Here is an 18,301-nt window from a genome sequence, read left to right on the forward strand (position 1 = left end):
TGTGGAACTTTCATGGCTTTGATTTTCGTAACATTGAAAAATAAATAAATTATTATGTCAACTTTTTAACTTTCCCACCCTAATTTCTTGGTTCGTCCTCCGCGCTCCCCCCCCCCAATTGTCTAGAAGGTATTGTCAAAATAAGTCTGATCCTTTTGCCTAGATTCAGCTCTCTTTCCTCCATTGCATTTATTTGCCTGGAGAAGAAAAACGGACATAACCAGATAGGCCACGTGCCACTTTCTGTCTGGAAATCTAATTGGATGGAAGGAAAGACGGACAAAATGGCTGCCCCTCCCTTCTCCTCGGAGAAGCCCTCTGCCTCACTCAAATCTTTCTTCCACCTTCTCTCCTCCATTCATTCCCCAGCCCTGTGCCATTCTCTTCTTCCCCACCCTTTCTTCCAGGAAAAAATTAAAATGTTCAGGTCATGGCAACAGTGCCGCATTGGGTTTTTTTGGGGGGGGGGTGTTATGGTCCCTCAGTCCCGTCTCGGCCCCTCAGAGACTGGTCACCAGCTGCATTTGGCCATCTCCCTCCACTGCTGGGTTTTCTAAGCTTCCTGGGACCAAGTAGCCATCATTGCTGGGTCTCCGGACTTGGTAGTAGGCCTGGAGCTGGTTGCGCGGCACCAAGGCTGGCCGATTGGTATAGTAGATTTCATTGATGGCTTGGGCATGAGGAAGCACTTCCCCAACTGCCTCAGGGCTGCTGTCCGGGTATGGGGAGTCCCTCAGGTTGGTCATACTGGTGTATAAAGAGTCCCTGTTGGGGGAAGGGGCTTGGCCATCGCCCCCCTCTGTCAGGTCAGCTGTGCAGCTCTCAGACTCCTCCAGGTCACTCTGGTAGAGGATGGACTGTGCCCTCTGAAGCAAGAGCGGCTCCTCTAAGGCCTTATACATGAGTTCAATTTCCATGTTCTCCTCATGGGTCAAGGAAGGGGCGTCAGGCACAATGGCGTCATCCTCATTGTTGGTACCCCCTCCCCCTGCAACTACGTTGGGAGGGGGAGGGGGGCCAGGGGGGTTGGAGGTCTCGGCAGAACCCCCTCCCCCCTTGACCACGCCACTGCCTCCCCCTCTCAAGTTGTTATGCACCAACTCGGAGATGATCATTTTTTCAAAGGCGGCGGCGTCACTCAGGTTGCGTCGACAGTCGGCCATCTTGGTGCCGTCGGCCGGGAAGTCGCCACTGCGGAGGGAGTAGCTGTTATTGAAGTTGCCATTGAGCGGGAGGGTGTCCATGCCACAGGCGTCTCGGCTGTTGTTCAGGGGGTGCTCTGTAAAGGTGGGCACATATATGGGTATTAGTGGGAGGAGGCGGGAGGGAGGTCATGAGCAACTAATGTTTAGGCCACAGAGCAGAAGCCATCACTTGGGAACTGAGTTCCACTTGGGCAGATGGTCCGCTCAAGTGGTGTGTGTGTGTGTGTGTGGAGGAAGAGAGCGGATAAGAAGTGTGTGTACGAAATATGTAGGGTTGTTACACGGGGAGAACTGGCTTGTGTGTATGGGAAATGATGGCAGCAACAAAAATGGAGGTAGAAGCTAAGAGAGATGAACCTGAAGCTGAGGCTGCATGAGTTGGTAATTTATGTAACTGAATTGAAAGGGTCAGTGCACATTTCAAGCAAATAAGTCTTCTCTGAGAGTTCCTATATTGACAAGGTACTCTCTAAGACCGATACACACAAATAATAATAACTGTGGGATGAGCTATTTCAGTTTGCTACTGTGTTATGTATTTTTGTGTTTTTATATTGTAAACCACCCCATTATCATCTGATGAAGGGTGGTATAGAAATCTAATAAAAATGAAATAATAACAGTAACAAGGCAATGACCACGTGCATCAGAAATCCCCATCATTCCTTTTTTCGGAATCCTGGGGAAGGGAGGCAGAGCCTTTTCCACCAGGGCCAGTTCAGATCAAGAAGACAGGCTTTCAGCAATTGGCCACTAACCGAGCTGCTCTTCAAGCTTTAGCTCTTATCCAGGGAGCAGATGAAGGTGCCACAGCTATATACAGAATTCTAGCATTTGCCTTTGCCAGCAGGATAGCACAGCCAGCCAGAATGGGGCAGGGCTGCTTGTGCAGCAGCAGCAACAACAACAGCCCCTTATCTCCCTTCTCCTGTTCTTGTCAGCACAGGGTTAACTAGACACTGCTCCTTTCTACAGGTCTCCAAAACAAGCATAGGAGGACTCTGATGCACATGGTAAGATGCGGCTTCGGTTTGGGGTGCTTTGGGGTTTGTTTGTTTTTAAAAGAACATATAGACCTATTGTCTTTGAATAAGATGTATTTGTTGATAATCTTTGGGATACTCTTCTGTTAAATATAATCCTATTTTTTTCAACAAGCATCAGATTGCAGTTCACTTCTCTTTTTTATTGTCTAGTGTGGAAAAAAGCTCAGGATTCAACTACATGTGAGTTAGGTATGCATGTATGAAAGCACTGACACTCGTGTGGGAAAGAGGAATGTGTGCTTACTGGTTTGTTGAGTTAGATAGCAAGAGTGCAACTAAGGCATAACCTCTAAGGTGACGTGAGAGAGAATAGCCACGTTGGCATGGCTGCTGAGCCACACACAGCCACATGCATAACACGAAGCACACAAGTTATCTGATCTGCCAATGGAAGAAGCCTGCGGTCTCCCCCCAGCAAAGGGTGACCTCTGGGTCTGGAAGGACCATTTGTCAGAGATGGTACAGTCAGCCCATTAGAGCACGGGGTGCACACTAGGTCAACGGGCCCATGGTTCCAACCCAGCATGCAGGGATGGGAAGGTTGGGTATCGCTGAGCTCTGCAGATGCATTTAGCTCCATCTAGTGCCCACAGCCAGAATTGCGCAAACCATGCTGCACCACCACCCGCCGAGAAATGGGAACATGAGTAAGGGGGGAGTTCCCTCCAAAAAGCCAGCACTCCTATTCTCCCTACACACCCGCTACTTGGCTCACGTCTGTGCTGCACCCACCCCCAGCCTGCCAGTCAAACTAGCAATGAAGGAAACATTACTGCGAAATGGAACTGGAAAGGAGGGACGTACTGGACTCTCGGAAGCTCCCTGCAAGCAGCATCAGTTGGGAGAGGAAGAGAAAAGAGAGAAAGAGTGTTATCCAGGTGGCTGGGGCCAGTAATGCAAAATAAGACATGTCGCAAATCCTCCCTGTGGCCATAGCTCAGTGGCACAGCACCAGCTGTTTGCTCCCTGGCATCTCTAGGTAGGGCTGGGACCCTGGGGAGCCACGGCCAATCAGTGTAGATAATACTGAGCAAGAGGGACCAATGGTCTGTCTCAGTACAAGGCAGGCTCTTATGCACTGGGAGAGTAAAGGAGGAGCTGCTCCACTGCAAGTCCTCCTGACCCATTCCTCCCAGCGCCCGAGGCTTGAGGGATTACTTGTTCACCAGATTCAAAAGCAGAAATATCAGGTGTTCTTTTTGCTTTCTACCTACCCAATCCCTCGCTTTCAATAAGGAAAATGTGGAGCTCTGTTGTGTGTGTGTGTGTGTGTGCAAATGGAACCCTAATTCAGTCTGGGGCATCAATCTAGAGGGGAAAGTATGTTATCCTGGGTGACGATGCCCTTACCTGGGGAGTTGAAGACAGGTGGTGAGGCAGGGTTGAAGCCCACGGACTCAGCAATGAGTGTGTTGTAAGGACTGGTCCCGCCCCGTGTCTGCAGCACGGGGTTGGTCAGTAGGTGGTTCCCCATTGTGCCTGCAAAAAGTAGTATAGGCAAAGGTGTTAGCACTGTGGAGGTAGCAAGCGACTTGAGCCTCCACATCTGGGGCTGGGGGAAAGGCTGGAGATGGGGAGGAGACTGAGTAGCTTGGCTTGGGGGGGGGAAGAGTCATGGCCTTGTGAGCAGAACTACATTGGAGGCCACCAGAGATAGCCAAGGAGAAAAGGTGACTCACTGGGAGAAACTGATACAGAGTGGTGTTTGGTAGGGATCTCTTTCATCTGCTTGGTTGTAGAGAGTGGGGTCGGGGAGCAGCTTTGTGACTGCTCGGTTAAGGGTGGGGCAGGAACCTCTTAGTCAGGTGTGTGGCGTACAGGCCTGCCCTCTGGCTCACAAAGGAGTTGCAGGAAGTGATGGAAAATGCAGAGTGACTGCTCACCTCGATTAAGGGTGGGAGTGCTGTTGAGATCACCCGCCATAAAGCTGGACTCAGTTTGCTTCCTTACAGTATCATTCCACATTCTCCGGATTCGGCTCTGAAAAGACAGTCCCACTCTGGATTCAGTAGGGCAACTAGACCCCCCCCCAGGGGTATTGTGGCCTAAGAATATGTCCCAGCCTCTCCTGTTCTCCAGACCAGTAACAGCAGCACCCCCAGCCCGGTCTGCCCAATGATACCTGCGTCCCAGTGTAGTAACGGTTGTTGCTGCGGATGGCTGAGGTCTTGAGGGAGCCCAGTGTGGCCCCAGGTGGGCTCCGTAGGCAACAGGATGCGTGTCGCAGGCATTTGCTGAATTCCCGGTGAACCTGGCGCATTGTAGGGAGGAGAGTCAAGGAAGGGGGAAAGACATGAATTGTCTTGGCTACATCATGGTTATTCAGGCTGGTCCTGCCCTCTTAGCTAAGCCTTTTCATCACAATCTTTACCCTCACTAGGGCAGCAATGTTCCATCAATTAATTACTTAAATTTATGAGTTTAAAACATTTACTTAAAAAGGGTCAAAATTAATCAGGCAGATATTTTCTAAAGATGCAAATACTTATTAAAAACTGCAGGTGGCAAGCATCATCTTAAAGGGGCACTCCCCCCTTTTCTCTCACGCACAGGAGGGAATGATTCTTCTAAGATGATGCCTGCTATGATACATGGGTTATTTACAAACAAAGACCCGTCTTCCTTCAGAAGCTTTTTTTTTTACTTCTATGCAAACCTAATTGATTAATTAACTAATTAATGGACTAAAACTTGTTCAATTGAGTCAGTGTCTCTTGTTTTTTAATCAGGCAATAGTCCTATGCAACTCCTTTCAATTTGGACCCTTTGCAGAGTCGATGGTTCTCTTCTCTTTAAGGCCCCTGCATCCCCAACATGCAAGCAAGGTTGACAGCTCTACCCAATGACCCTGGGTCTCCTAAATCCCTCAGCCAGCACCTTAGAATACCAGCTCCCATTCTTCTCCACAACTTTTAAGTAAAAAGTGTTGTCCTTCAGTTCTGGACTACAGATACTCACCTTTTTCTGCAGTGCACAATGAAACACAAAGATGAACATGCCCTGGAAAGCATTGAAGGTGGTGAAGAGATAGGCCATAACAATAGACTCCTTGTTGATGAAGAGGAGACCAAATGCCCAGGTGAGGCCCAGGAGAAAAAGGAGAGTGATTGCCCCGAGTGCCCAAGACCTGTGGAAGGAGACACTAGTGAGTTCAGGGAATTGGAAGTCCTCACCAGAGCAAAACTAGTCTCACATCTCCCTGCTGTTATGCTATAGATGCCTCTGTACAACTTCTGTGACCAAAGAAACAGTCTACAGCGCAAGACATGAACCAAACAGAACTTGGTGAGACAATGTTAGGGGGGGTGGAGAAAGATGGGCAAGGAAGTCAGCATGTGGGAGATTCTCCCATAGTTTGCTAGTGAGGGAGTTGTGTGTCTAAGAACTACCAGCCAAATTGTTACTACAGACCTCCAGTTATTCTTGCCCCAGAAATGCTGACTAAACTGCCTCCTTTACATCTAACCTTTGTTGTTACCCACGGCTTCCATTCACTGAATACAAACACAAATCATGGGACTTGTATACTACCATTTCCTAACAACACACCATAGTCCCAAATGTTAGTTTGGTGGTCGCTCGACCATTCGTTTATTTGTTTTTTGTTTTCTCTCTCTTAAAGCTTCATAAGCACTTCCACACTTGAGTGTGCTCAGACTCTAAAGGGGCTTTTCAAAATGAAAGGCTGTGAAATGGCATGGCCATATATTTGTCACTCGTCAGCTGTGAGATCAAAGGCACTCTCTAGTAGGTGCCCAAGAGACGGACACTAGACTTACTTCCAAGCAAACATGGTTAGGATTGACTCAGGAGTATCCTCTTACTGTCAGTTCTCCCAATCTTTGCTCTTTGAGTGGAAAGAAGTGATCAACTGTCTATTTGTACTTTGGATGAAAAAGGCAAAACTAAAACCACAAAGTGTTGCTGTGTTTATTTCTGACTGAGATTTGGCAACTAAAATAAACACAGAAAGAAGGCAGGAAGCAGGCTGCAAAACCACACCAGCAGTAAACAAATGCACCGGAACTCTTTGGTAAATTAACTAAAAAGAGCAGGACAAGCAAGCATGTAAAAACTGGGCTGGTAGATAGAAGTAATGGTTATATTGCCAGTAACAGTGTTAATTAGCAAAATTAAGGCTGCAAGCAAAAATACGGTTATTTTGAAATATAGCCAACTTAAATCAGTAAGGCTTACTCCATGTTTACATAGTTAGGCTATAATAAATTTTGTAAGAGGTAACCTGCAAATTAGGATCAAAATACATGTGACTTGGAGTTCTGTTACTTTAATTTTTCTTTTTAACAAAGAGCAACCGTTTGTGTGCATGTGCATACAGAGGGATGTGTGATTTGGATCAGGGCAATAGCACAGAGAAAGTGTGGTCTACCCTTTCCCCCCCCCCTTCCTTGGTTCTATGAGGTTCATACTTTCTTGGTTCAGATTTCATTAATGTTTGAGATTCCCAGCTCCCTTTTTTATTTTTTACTGGGCTCTTCTGGATCCTTGAGAGGTTCAGCAGCCTCCCCTGTCCACAGCACTTGCTCCAGCTACTTGGGTTAAGTATTGTTCTGGGTCACTTGGGCAAGGTAAAGGTAGTTTATAAGGCTGACAGGATTAGCTGAACTGCATTTCTCCACTTAGTAGACTTTAAGCTAGGAGTGTTTTTTTACCTTAACTCAGCATTAACCAGGGTGTTCTCCCCCCTCCCCACCTCTAGATTATTTTGTATGAATGAGTGTAAGAAGATGTGAACTTGTGAGTAACCCATGGCTTTTGACAGACTGGCATTTGCAGGCTATTTGCAGCACTGAGCTTGACAAATTCCCTCAAAGTGTCAGAACTCTAACCTCATTTGCTGCTTGACTCAGACAGCTCCACTGTGCTGACTGAATGAAGCAGCCTCACTCTATTCATCTGAGAGGGTGACAATTCCTTTCCTGAATATAAGGACGCTCTCTTAAAACGAGAGAATGCTGGATTCACAGGAGCCTTTGCAGCGTGGTGGGTCGTGAGAAAGAGAAAGGAAAAGAAAGATAGATCTACTCAACATAAAGATGGCCAGCAGTCCAAAGCCTTTGGTGAAGTGATCAAACAAATGCTTCATAATGTTACCCAGTGTAAGCTGAGTGAGTCAACCCATATCCCAGCATTCTGAAAGGATCATCTGAGCCCCCAAAGCACTATGCTTTGGCCTCTAGCCTGTTTACTCCCAGCTGTAGGTCAGGAGTGAGATACTGCTGAGACAGACAGATGGGGTCCTCTATATCATGGTCTGGGCAAGAGGTCGGTCCCTTTAAGTTGTCTGTTTTCTCTGCTCTGGCTTTGTCCCACTAAGCTGTTTTAGAAGAACCAAATACAAGGCACCACAGGAATCAGAAGGCACTGGAGGTGTGCTATTAAGGTAGGGAGAAGTTTGGATCTAAGCCAGAGGATCAAAAGGAATCCAAACATAAACTCACTTGATGTTGTCCAGTCGGCTGGAGTCAGGCTTGAGGACCGACGTGTTGCGGATCATCTTGTGCAGAGTGATCATGAGGAACACCAGGTTGATCTGGGGGATGTGTACAGATGGATGTGAGCAGGGGAAAGGGAGTCATTTGCAACAAAGCACCTCCCACTTTCCCCTGCTAGTGGCTTTCCCCAGATGCAGGGGGAAGGGTTTGTCAGTGTGTCTGTGTGTGATGGGAAGGAATGAGCAACATGACATCCCAGGCTAGGACATGCAATTTTAGGAGATGAAACTTAATTTTTGCACATTTCTTCAGTGAGGGGCCTTAAAAATAAGTTTTGGGGTGTGAGGAATTCAAATCTGCTGTTATTTTTGTGATTGGACAATATTCAACTTGGTAAGAGTACACTTGATGAAGAGGCAAATAAACTGCTTTCAGAAAACCAAAGATTTTTTTTACCTTCTGAAAATGTCAGGTAATATAAATAAATATTTAATAATAATAATAATAATAATAATAATAATAATAATAATAAATACTGCAAGTACTTGGTAATCACTGTCAATTATTTCTACACTATTTTACACAAATTCTACTTACCAAGAAAACCTAAATTATATTAATTTAACCAAAATGTCTTTTAAATTCCCAAGTTATGTTGCAACTTTTAAGCACCCCTCATGTTTGGAATTTGAAAGCTGAAAACACACCCTACACCCAGGCACTCTTCTTAATTCTGGGAAGAAAAGGGGAGGTCTGGTTGGGGAGTAGAGCAAGGGCTCTGGTTCTTTCCTCAACTTTGGGACTCTGATTATTTGACTGATAAGGGAAACCCTTGAGTGTCTATTCCCAAACAATCCCTAGTGACTCACCACAATGACAAAAGAGACCGGCCCAATGAAGCTCCAGATGAAGTAGTTATCAACTCGAAGCCAACATCTGCCAAAAGAGAGCAGGGAAGTGTCAGATGGAAGCAGGAAAAACACCTCAAGGCTTGATTGCCTGAGTGCTTATTGGCACGAGATGACACTCACCCAGAAATGTGCTGTCAAAACCTTGCCTGTTCTTTGCTCATTCTTCTGCCCTGCCCCTCTGTCATAACATTCATTAAAGGACTTCTCATCCCGTATCTTTCAAGTCACCCAAACCCACCTCTAATCTTGTTTTGCCAGTTCTGTTGCCAACCTTTTCAGGCTCATGGGCAAATTTGGGTTTCTGGCCACATCTCTCCTCACTCCCTTGGTTCAGCCTGCCCTGCCTCCCCCAAGAGAGAGAGAGAGAGAGAGTAAGTCTGAGTAAGTAAGCTATAGTAGAAAATATAAGCCTGAAAAAGAGCATAGAACTAAAAGAGGAAAGGGGAAAGGCTGCCACTCTTCCAACTTCCCACTGTGTACTTTTCAAGAGAGAAGAAGGTAATCATCCTCACCACCTCACTATCAAGGGGGCAGGGCAGCTCAGAGGCTTCATGGGTGTCAGGGGAAGATTGCCAGTGTGTCCCTAAGTGTCACATTGGCAACCTCTTCTGTGGCACTCCTCCCTCCACGGTGAGTGTAGAGTTGTGTGTGCAGTGTACTAGCCTTCACCCCCCCCCCGCCCCGTTATGCCTCAACCTCCTGTTTTTATCATTGCCATGCATCCTCCGCTAGCCTCTCCCTTTGGCCTTCCATGTACTCACGCTTTCTCGGTGCCATAACTGCGGTAGTCAATGGCGGCAGCAATACCCACTACCAGGGCAGGGAAGCAATAGCCCCCCAAGTAGTAGTACTTCTTGCGGGAGTATTCGCTCTCAAAAACCTCAACCAGCATGAGGTAAAGGTGGATGGCTTCCAGGCACATCCAGGAGAACGCTGCCAGGAAGAAGTAGTGCAGCAGCCCTGCAAAGATGGGGCAGGCAATCTGGGATGGAAGGGGGGAGACAGAAAAAAATCCCATCAGCACAATGCCTTTTTTGTAATGCAGTTATTGAATTAATTTAAAATAATGTTTTTCTGACTGATAAAAATTAGCACACAATACAGATTTTTTTTTTTTAAGGCAGTGATGATTGGAGAAGGTGCTGCACTTTTAAAAGTTGCGTACTGACAAGGGGGAAATGCCCACCCTTGTACCCTGTAAACGTACACAATTTCGTCCCTGGGTCTGCAGCACCTCCTCTTGACAACTGGCCATGCCTGTGACACTTGGCTGTTCCCAGCAGCAGTGGTGACTTAAGCAGAGGGGAACAATTGTGTTAACTGTCCACTTCCCAGGTGTTGCTTCTGTCATGAAACAACAACATGCCCATGCCTGGTAAACGGAGTCTGCTCTAGAGTGAGACTGAAACTTCCTGCAGATATCCCATTCCTGTTACCCCCTCCCCTCTGTGGCTGCACTGACTTGGCAAAGTCACATGTTCCCCAGTGGGATCTCCCTCCTATCCTATTGTACCACGTGCCCCTTGGTGACTCTCTCAACTCCCTCCATGCAGAGGAATATGCCGTGGTGATTTTGGTGTTGCTCTGAGGGGAGATTGTCACGCACCTCATACTGGGTCTTATCAATGCCGATGAGAAAGAGGAGTTCAGTGATGAAGAGATTTATGCAGAGGTTCTTGTGGATGGTGTTGCGGTCAGTCTGCAGCCCACGCAGGAAGCAGAAAGTGGAGATGCAAATGGCCAAGCAGACCAGGGAAATCACAATGCCCACCCACGTGATGACAGACAACAGCAGCTCATTGATGCGGCCCTGGTACTGAAAGGAAAAAGCGGAATGAGGCTGGATGTGCACAGCTTTCCTCTCCTGTTATGTACTCTCCCCTGTTGTAGAGTTGAAATTTTAGGTTGACTGTAATTCTGGTAGCACTTAATTTAGAAGATACCGGGTGCATAATGAACTGGAAGGGGGACTTTGGCAGTGGCATAAAACAAGTTCTATTGACTTCCATTCTGCTGCGGAGCGGAATGGCGGCGCGTTCCGTGTTTTCCGATTAAAGACAACATGGTCCTGACTGTCCGGGCATTGGGGGAGAGTCCTAAGGCTAAGCACCCCCCCAACCCCCCCCACAGGTCAGTGGGGATTCTAGGGGTCCAGCGGAGCGAGAGAACTCAACGCAATCTTGACCTTCCTGTCGCAGCTTTGCAGCAAGTGGGGGAGGGGGGAAAGCGGCTTGAATCCACTCATGGCTTCAATGCACCTGACAGCCAAAAGCCACAAGCTGCCACCAAAAGAAGTGGGTTTTCCAATTAGAGGTAAAAGCCAAATAAACTGTAAAAAGAAGAAATCAGGCTTAAAATAAGTGATTTGGTAAAACGGGAGCTAAAAAAGGAAGTCAGCTTCTGATTTCTGAGGCATGGCTCTGCAAGGAGACTTTTTTTGTGAATGGGAGCAGAGCAGCAGTGACAGCCAGTGGAAACTTTTTAGCGATCTTAATTTTTTAGTGACTCTCTTTCTTGTGGATACATATCGGAAACAATGTTGTCTGGTTGCCCTGTATAGGGAAACTTTGTGATACATTTTGAATTGGACAGTGATACAATCTGCAGTGATACTTTGGCAGACTTTGGCAGAGTAGAAGAGGAAAAGGCTTTTTCATAAATAAAAGACTGGAATACAGTGGTACCTCTGGATGCGAACGGGATCCGCTTCTGCACACGTGCGGGTCCCGATTCAGTGCTTCTGCGCATGCGTGTGACGTCATTTGACGCGTCTGCGCAAATCGCCGAGCCTGGAAGTAACCCGTTCCGGTACTTCCAGGTTCGGCGCGTTCGTAACCCGTGCCGTTCGCAACCCACAGCGAATGCAACACGAGGTACAACTGTACTAAATTACCCTGGAACTTGGTGGCATAAAACCAAAGCTAAGCAGGGGAATTCTCTATCTGCACTGGGAGAGGAATCTTCTAGAAGGGAAGGAGAACCTGGACTAGCTGGAGTTAAATAGAATTGAATTACTTATGCTGATGGAGACCAGGGAATTGTGATAACGCTACCTGCCAGAAAATAATTTTTTACCACCTTTGGACATTGCGGAAGTATTCCTGTTTTAAAGTTTCAATTTGGATGAATTGGATTAAAGTAACCTGGATTACAAAATCATTGGATATTTGCATATTGGATTACAATTTAAGATTTGGAGGTACCTCTTTTTAAAGTTTAAAATTGGGCAACTTGGGCTACAATACTTTGGATTACAGAAGACTATTGGACCTTTACATATTGGATTACAAATTAAGAACTGGATTACCATATACTGGATTATAATTAAGATAAAGAGTTGGATTATTCTCGATTTACCACCAGCTTTTGGGGAAAGTGGAAGCAGCATGGAGGAGAAGTATTTCTTTTTGGTCTGACTTTTGATTTCTGGAGGGGACTGGTTTTGGTTTTAGATACTCTCTATTGGGAATTATTTTGTACATTACTGGCCGTATAGTGGGAAGACTGGGAAACGCTGGGGTGAAATAATTTGTAACATTTGGATATTTTCCTTAGTCTTACTTTTCGTTCTTTACTTTCCTCTTTAAGTTTTTTCCCCTCTTTGTGGTAAGGACTGTAAAAAATTGCTCAGGAGTGGGAATACTTTCACTTTTGAGCAAGCTGAGAAAGTACAGGTGTGACCTTGAATAAAGCAAAACAAAGATCTAAGTGGTGGGAAACTCTCCAGTGTAGCCATGGAGAGGGGAAAACAGGATGTTGGAGCCACTACTAGGACCAAGGCCTACATGGAGAGAAGGAGCGAAAGCACTCAGGAAGAGATAACAACAGAAAAGACAGGGAAGCCGGATTATACTGACTTTCTCACACACCAGTTTCTTGAGTTTAGGCAGGAGATGGCCCAGTCAATGAAAAGTTTGATGCAGCAAGTGCATTCAGACTTGGAAAATACTACTAAATTATTGACAGAACAGTTTGGGAAACTGGGGGATAAAGTAAACAACCTAGGAACCAAGGTTGATAAATTGGAAAAGAGTAATGAAGAACTGGGCCATCTCAAAGATGAACATCAAGTGATGTTGGGGGCAATGGGAGGTATACATGAAAAACAAGGTGACCTGCAGGATCAAGTGCTTCTCTTACAGTTAAAAGAGAGAGAAAGGACAGTGAGATTAAGGGGATTACTGATTTCAGATGAGGAACAAGACCTAGAAACATGTCACCAAGACAATTGCAGACTGGATGGGAGAAAGCCATGAATGGGTGGGTGAAATGACGGAGAGCTGTTTTAGAATTCATACGAGAGAAACAAAAGAAAGCAGCCAGGAGATGCCCTCTTAACATTTGTTAATAAGAAAATAAAAGATCCAATACTTCAAAAGAGTTTTGATGATAACCTTGTGGTTGCTGGCCAGAGAATGGACAAAAACTGGAAGAAATGAATGTAAATAGAAAGCATTTGCTGATGATTTAGTAATTACAGTAGAACAGCCAAAAAATTCTCTCCCTAGAGTTAAAGAAAAATTAAAAATTTTGGGGAAGTAGCAGGATTTAAATTAAAAAAATTAAAAAAAACTATTAGTAAAAAAATTAAAAGAAGAAGAGAAAAAAGAGTTGGAGCAAAGCATTCAGATAGAAATTCATAAAATATTTAGGAATATGGTTAACAATAAAAAATATTATTGTATACAAGGATAATTATGAAAAAGTGTGGTCTGAAATAAAAAGGAACTTAGAAATATGGAGTAGAATGAACCTTTCCCTACTAGGAAGAATTGTGGCGGTAAAAATGAATGTATTACCAAAAATGCTCTTTCTTTTCCAGACAGTCCCAGTAATGGTTAAAGATGAGTGCCTCAAAAGATGGCAAAAGGATATTTCCAAATTTGTCTGGGAAGGCAAAAAGCCAAGGATTAAGCATAAGATACTTACAGATACAAAAGAAAGAGGAGGCTTCGCCCTCAAATTGTATTACGAGGCTGAGTGTTTGGTATGGATTAGGGACTGGATAAAACTGGAAAAGGAAAAAGCTTTGGATTTGGAAGGCCATGACAACAGATATGGATGGCACGCATATTTGTGGTATGGGAAAGGGAAGGTACATAAAGGATTTTATAATCACATAATTAGGAGATCACTGATGAGAGTATGGGAAAGATATAAAGACTTAATAGAGCAAAAAACACCTTGGTGGTTATCACCAATTGAGGCTTCACTACTCAAACCGCTTGGCAAAAAACAAAAGTGGCCTACATACAGAGACTTACTGAGAGATCAGGAAGGCAAATGGAAATTAAAAGACTATGGGGAAATAAAAGAGTACGTTCAGAGTTGGTTACACTATAGACAATTAAATGAGATGTATAAGGAAGATAACAGAAAAGGGTTCAGTTATACAATTTCTAGATTTCAAAAAGAGGTTGTAGAAGAAGATGTGAAGTTATTGAAGAAAGCTTACAGTATTCTGTTAGAATGGGAAACGAAAGATGAAGAGGTTAAATTGGTAATGATTAAATGGGCACAAGACTTTGGACATAACATACAATTTGAGGACTGGGAAAAACTATGGAAAGTAAAATTGAAATTTATAGATTGTTCTTTGTTGAGGGAAAATTATACTAAAGTTATGTATAGATGGTATATTACACCAGTCAAAATGGTAAAAATGTACAAAACTGGATCAAGTATATGTTGGAAATGTAAAGAAAAAGAAGGGACCTTTTTATCATATGTGGTGGGAGTGTAGAGAGGTTAAAAAATATTGGGAAATGATATATAATGAATTGAAAAAAATGTTTAAAATAACATTTATTAAAAACACTGGAAGCATTTCTGTTAGGGATTTTAGGCCAAGAACTGCCGAAGAAAATAAATAACTTATTTACGTATGCTACAACTGTGGCAAGAGTTTTTCTAGCACAAGGATGGAAGAAGGAAGAAATACCAACGAAGGAACAATGATGAACTATGCGGAACTGGCAAAATTAACATATAAATTACGTGAAAAGGACAATCGGGACTTTAAGGAAGAATGGGAACTCTATACAAAATATTTGAAAAAACAACAAAGAGACTTAGACTCATTGGCAGGTTTTGAATAAACATACACAATTTTTTTATTAGTAGAATATGAACAATAGGGGAATGATATGTACAATTGTATAACATGCAGAAATAATATGGAGAAACAAATCAGATAAGGGAGCTGAAGGAAGTCCGGGGAGGGTGGGAGAGGGAGGGGAGGGAGAAAAAAAGGGGGTGAAATGTAAACAGTTGTGGTGCTGATAAAATGTGTTGATTTGAATTTTCCTTAATAAAAAATTATACAAAAAGAAAAAAGAACAAAAAAGAAAACCAGTTCTCTCTGCCCCCCAACCATTCTGGAGCATCTTCCCTCAGCCCCCATCTGTGGGAATGATATTCTTACAATTTCACGGTGTGCCATGAGCACAGCAAAGTTGGTGAGATGGCTGCATGCACAGGTGGTGTGGGTCTTGTTGGTCTCCACCAGCCGACAGCCCTGCGTGGACCAGTAACCCATCATGGAGCGCTCTGAGTAGTTCCAGAAAGAGCAATTGGCATTGAAGTGGTTCTTGTCCTATATGGAAAAAATATGCCTGTAAGAATCGTCAATTACATGGTTGGAAGCCAGAGCAGTAGAGGGGCCCTAGGCTTTGAGAAGATGGGATACAGGAAAATGGTTTGTTCTAGAGAGAATGGGAGTGAATTGGTACACAATCAAAACATTAGCGTCAATGCACTTACAAAGCATAGTGTTTCCAATGTTGGGACTATGTGTGCAGAAATGGGATACAGACCACCAAGTACCAGAGTGGGGCATGCCCTAGGATGTGGCAAAAATGTGGGAATGAGCACATTGGTTCCAGATGTCACGCAAGTCTCACCTCCAGGTGGGAGAGGGTAAAGATGACGGGGTCCATCAGGAAGACGCGGCTAGATTCCTTGTTGATGGAGGCAGCAATAACTTGTGAGTTGACAACAAGTGAGGGGCTAATTGAACCAACCTCACTACCCAGCTTGATGGTGGCATTCTCGGTAGAGAGGAAAAACCCCAAATTGTTGTAGAGAATGAAGACAACCTTGACCACCCCTGAAGAGAGAAGAAAGGGAATCGGGGCCATGATATTGGACCACAAAAAGAGGCAAATGTGGTTCTCATCACATTAGAGAAAAGGTCTTTGAGATCCTGGCGTCCCTTTCCCTCCCCAAATTTCGTTCCCTGCTCACCATTACGACTGTTTTGCTTGATAGTGTTGGCTGACAGTTGGATGGAATTCCTGGTGGTATACTCATGTGGGAAAACAATATCTGGCACTTGACCCTCTGTATTCAACACTGACACCTCCAGCACTGCAATGTGGAGGAAGAGCGAGATTAATACAAGCAGGAAACATAGGCACAATATTCTGAACAATTTTTAATTATCCTCTTTTTAATTTGATTCTCTCCCCCCCCCCCCCCCAAATAAGCAGAGCATATAACTTTCACATGTTACCTTCACTTCTGGACTACCTGAGCAGACATTGAGTGAGCCTGTTTCAAATTATACACCTGTCCTCCAAATGCTCTGTGCACACCAAATTGCCATCCCTATTTTGTGGCTGCTAACACTATATTTGGTTTTTTTTGCCCACATCTCTATGGTGAAGGAATGTGCTAAATGCAAAAATTCTGTGCAGGCATCTGTACCAATCCTGCCTGCTTCTTGCTTTGATTTGTTATTTCCACTCACTTATGAATTGCTGTTCTCATTCTTTGTCTAAACAGCCTGAGCTATTTTGGAGTTTTATTGCTTGCACTGCTGCTCTGGGGTCACTGAATCCAAGCAGCAGTGACATACAGGAGAGGATTTTCAGAAGACTAGGCTTTAATGTTTTGTTTCAAGAGCTTTGGGTTAGGTTTCCTACCAGAAATGAAAGACTCCCCCCTCCCCTAGAAGATGCTTGAGAAAGCTGTCAGTTTATAGTGCTGTAGAACATGACTACTAGAATTGTCCGCACAAAAGAGAATTAGCTTGCACAACCATAATTGTCTAGATTCTTTGACAGTTCTGACCAAGCTACTAACACCTGGTAGGATGCTCACTTGTAATAAAATGGTTTGGATGATGCTGTTGAAAGGTTTGGCAATAGTTGTACTAATGGATTATATCTCATTAGTGGTTATCCAAGGCATAAAACATGGGTGGGTTTTTCCTCCTTCAATAGTGCAGGCTAACGTGCTTAATTGGTTCCCTGATGTAATTTTATAGTTTTTGCCTCAGCCTTACCTTCTGCCATAAGCAGTTCCTTCTTCTTGTGCAAGAGCCAAACAATTTAGAGTGAACCTCAACAGATACTGACATGTATTATTAAGCAGTACAGTGCCTGTCAGTATGTGGGACTTTCAGTGTGTGCACAGCCATAGAAGAGAGCTGCATTGGAAATCCAGCAGGAACAAGAGACCCACACAAGACCGGTGCTTATATAAATGTGTGCAGGGAAATGCACTAGGAATTTAATGGGTGTGTGTGGGGGAGGGCATCCATTTCTCCCTCCTCGCATTATTCGTCCTTCTACCTGTCTATCCCTTTTTGCCTCCCCCTAATTCCAGCCTTCTCTTCCCTCCATGTGCTCCAACTCTTCCTGCCCTGTTCTTCTCTACTTGCTTCAGCACCTCAACTGCACCTCTTCACTGCCCAGGAGAACTGTCTTCAATGTAGCACTAGGGATATAGGGCATCAGGTTGGATTTCTTCAGTGAAGCTCTGCCATCTTGAAGGTTCCCCAGGTACAACAGTATGGTTTGGTGTTGTCACAGCAGGCAAGGAGAAAGGATTGGGATATATGGCTCTCCTGATGTTATTGGACTCCAGCTTCTATCATCTGTGGCCACCACAGCCAGCAGTCAGGGATGATGGGAGTTGTACTCTAACAATATTTGGAGAGCCACGAGTTTCCTATTGTTGCCTTAGACACTCTGCCTCCCCAAACTCTCACAGGTTTCAAGGCAATGCATTTTCAACTGCTTTCCCACTCGAAGCTAGTTCCTGGGTTGGGGTGCAGAGACTATGCATCTTCAATACAATGCCTCTTTCCATCCCCCGAAAGCTAGTGCTCCAACCAAGATAGAATGGCAAGCTAAGCTGGTAGAATATCTAATGTTAGCGAAAAAAATTGAACCAGTGAGAGGAGCCTCGGAAAAGGAGGTAGACAAGGAATGGAAAATGGTGAGAGAATATCTCCAAGGGTACTGCAATAAATAGTTGAGACTTTCTGACGTTAGAAGAATGAGTAACAACATACGGTATTAATTAAAAAAACAATAATGATGAAATTAAATAATGGATATAAGTAAGAAGACGATGTTTGGATCCAATGGTTACAGCAGGAAGAGTATTATGGACTTAATCGGAAGTATTCACATTTCTTTTTATTTCTGTTTGTTACATTGTGTATAGGCATATTAAATTATATTTAGGTAGCAACAATTAATTGAAATGGAACACAGATACGAGCAGTTTGTAAACTTAAATGCTACCTTTTTCCTTTATGGGAAATTCTTTGCTATTTGCATTTTCTTTCTTATCTTTATTGAGTTTATAAACAAAGAAAATAATAATATTTTTTTTAAAAGAAAGCTAGTGCTTGCAATATAGGCATACCTTGGAGATACTGTGGGTTCGTT

At 44.2% G+C, this 18,301-nt stretch overlaps 1 protein-coding gene across 7 annotated transcripts in view; it reads right to left on the reverse strand.

Moving 5' to 3' along the window:
- Window positions 1–462: 462 nt before the first annotated feature.
- Window positions 463–18,301, reverse strand: part of ADGRL1 (adhesion G protein-coupled receptor L1) — a 129,528-nt gene continuing 111,689 nt past the window's right edge. For 4 of the 7 annotated variants that reach the window (XM_033139693.1, XM_033139692.1, XM_033139691.1 and 1 more), the window contains 13 exons: window positions 15,864–15,986; window positions 15,521–15,726; window positions 15,043–15,213; window positions 10,225–10,434; window positions 9,380–9,600; window positions 8,577–8,643; window positions 7,714–7,805; window positions 5,210–5,378; window positions 4,374–4,502; window positions 4,135–4,231; window positions 3,602–3,730; window positions 3,056–3,073; window positions 463–1,279 (listed from right to left, as the gene is read on the reverse strand). In XM_033139693.1, coding sequence (XP_032995584.1) covers window positions 501–1,279; window positions 3,056–3,073; window positions 3,602–3,730; window positions 4,135–4,231; window positions 4,374–4,502; window positions 5,210–5,378; window positions 7,714–7,805; window positions 8,577–8,643; window positions 9,380–9,600; window positions 10,225–10,434; window positions 15,043–15,213; window positions 15,521–15,726; window positions 15,864–15,986 — 2,411 coding nt within the window. In that variant the 3' untranslated portion in view covers window positions 463–500. Of the gene's footprint in view, window positions 1,280–3,024; window positions 3,074–3,601; window positions 3,731–4,134; window positions 4,232–4,373; window positions 4,503–5,209; window positions 5,379–7,713; window positions 7,806–8,576; window positions 8,644–9,379; window positions 9,601–10,224; window positions 10,435–15,042; window positions 15,214–15,520; window positions 15,727–15,863; window positions 15,987–18,301 lie in introns of all 7 variants that reach the window. The other 3 variants (XM_033139697.1, XM_033139694.1, XM_033139696.1) reach the window with 2 other exon arrangements.

Source organism: Lacerta agilis, chromosome 2, assembly GCF_009819535.1.
Source record: "Lacerta agilis isolate rLacAgi1 chromosome 2, rLacAgi1.pri, whole genome shotgun sequence".
NCBI lineage: Eukaryota > Metazoa > Chordata > Lepidosauria > Squamata > Lacertidae > Lacerta > Lacerta agilis.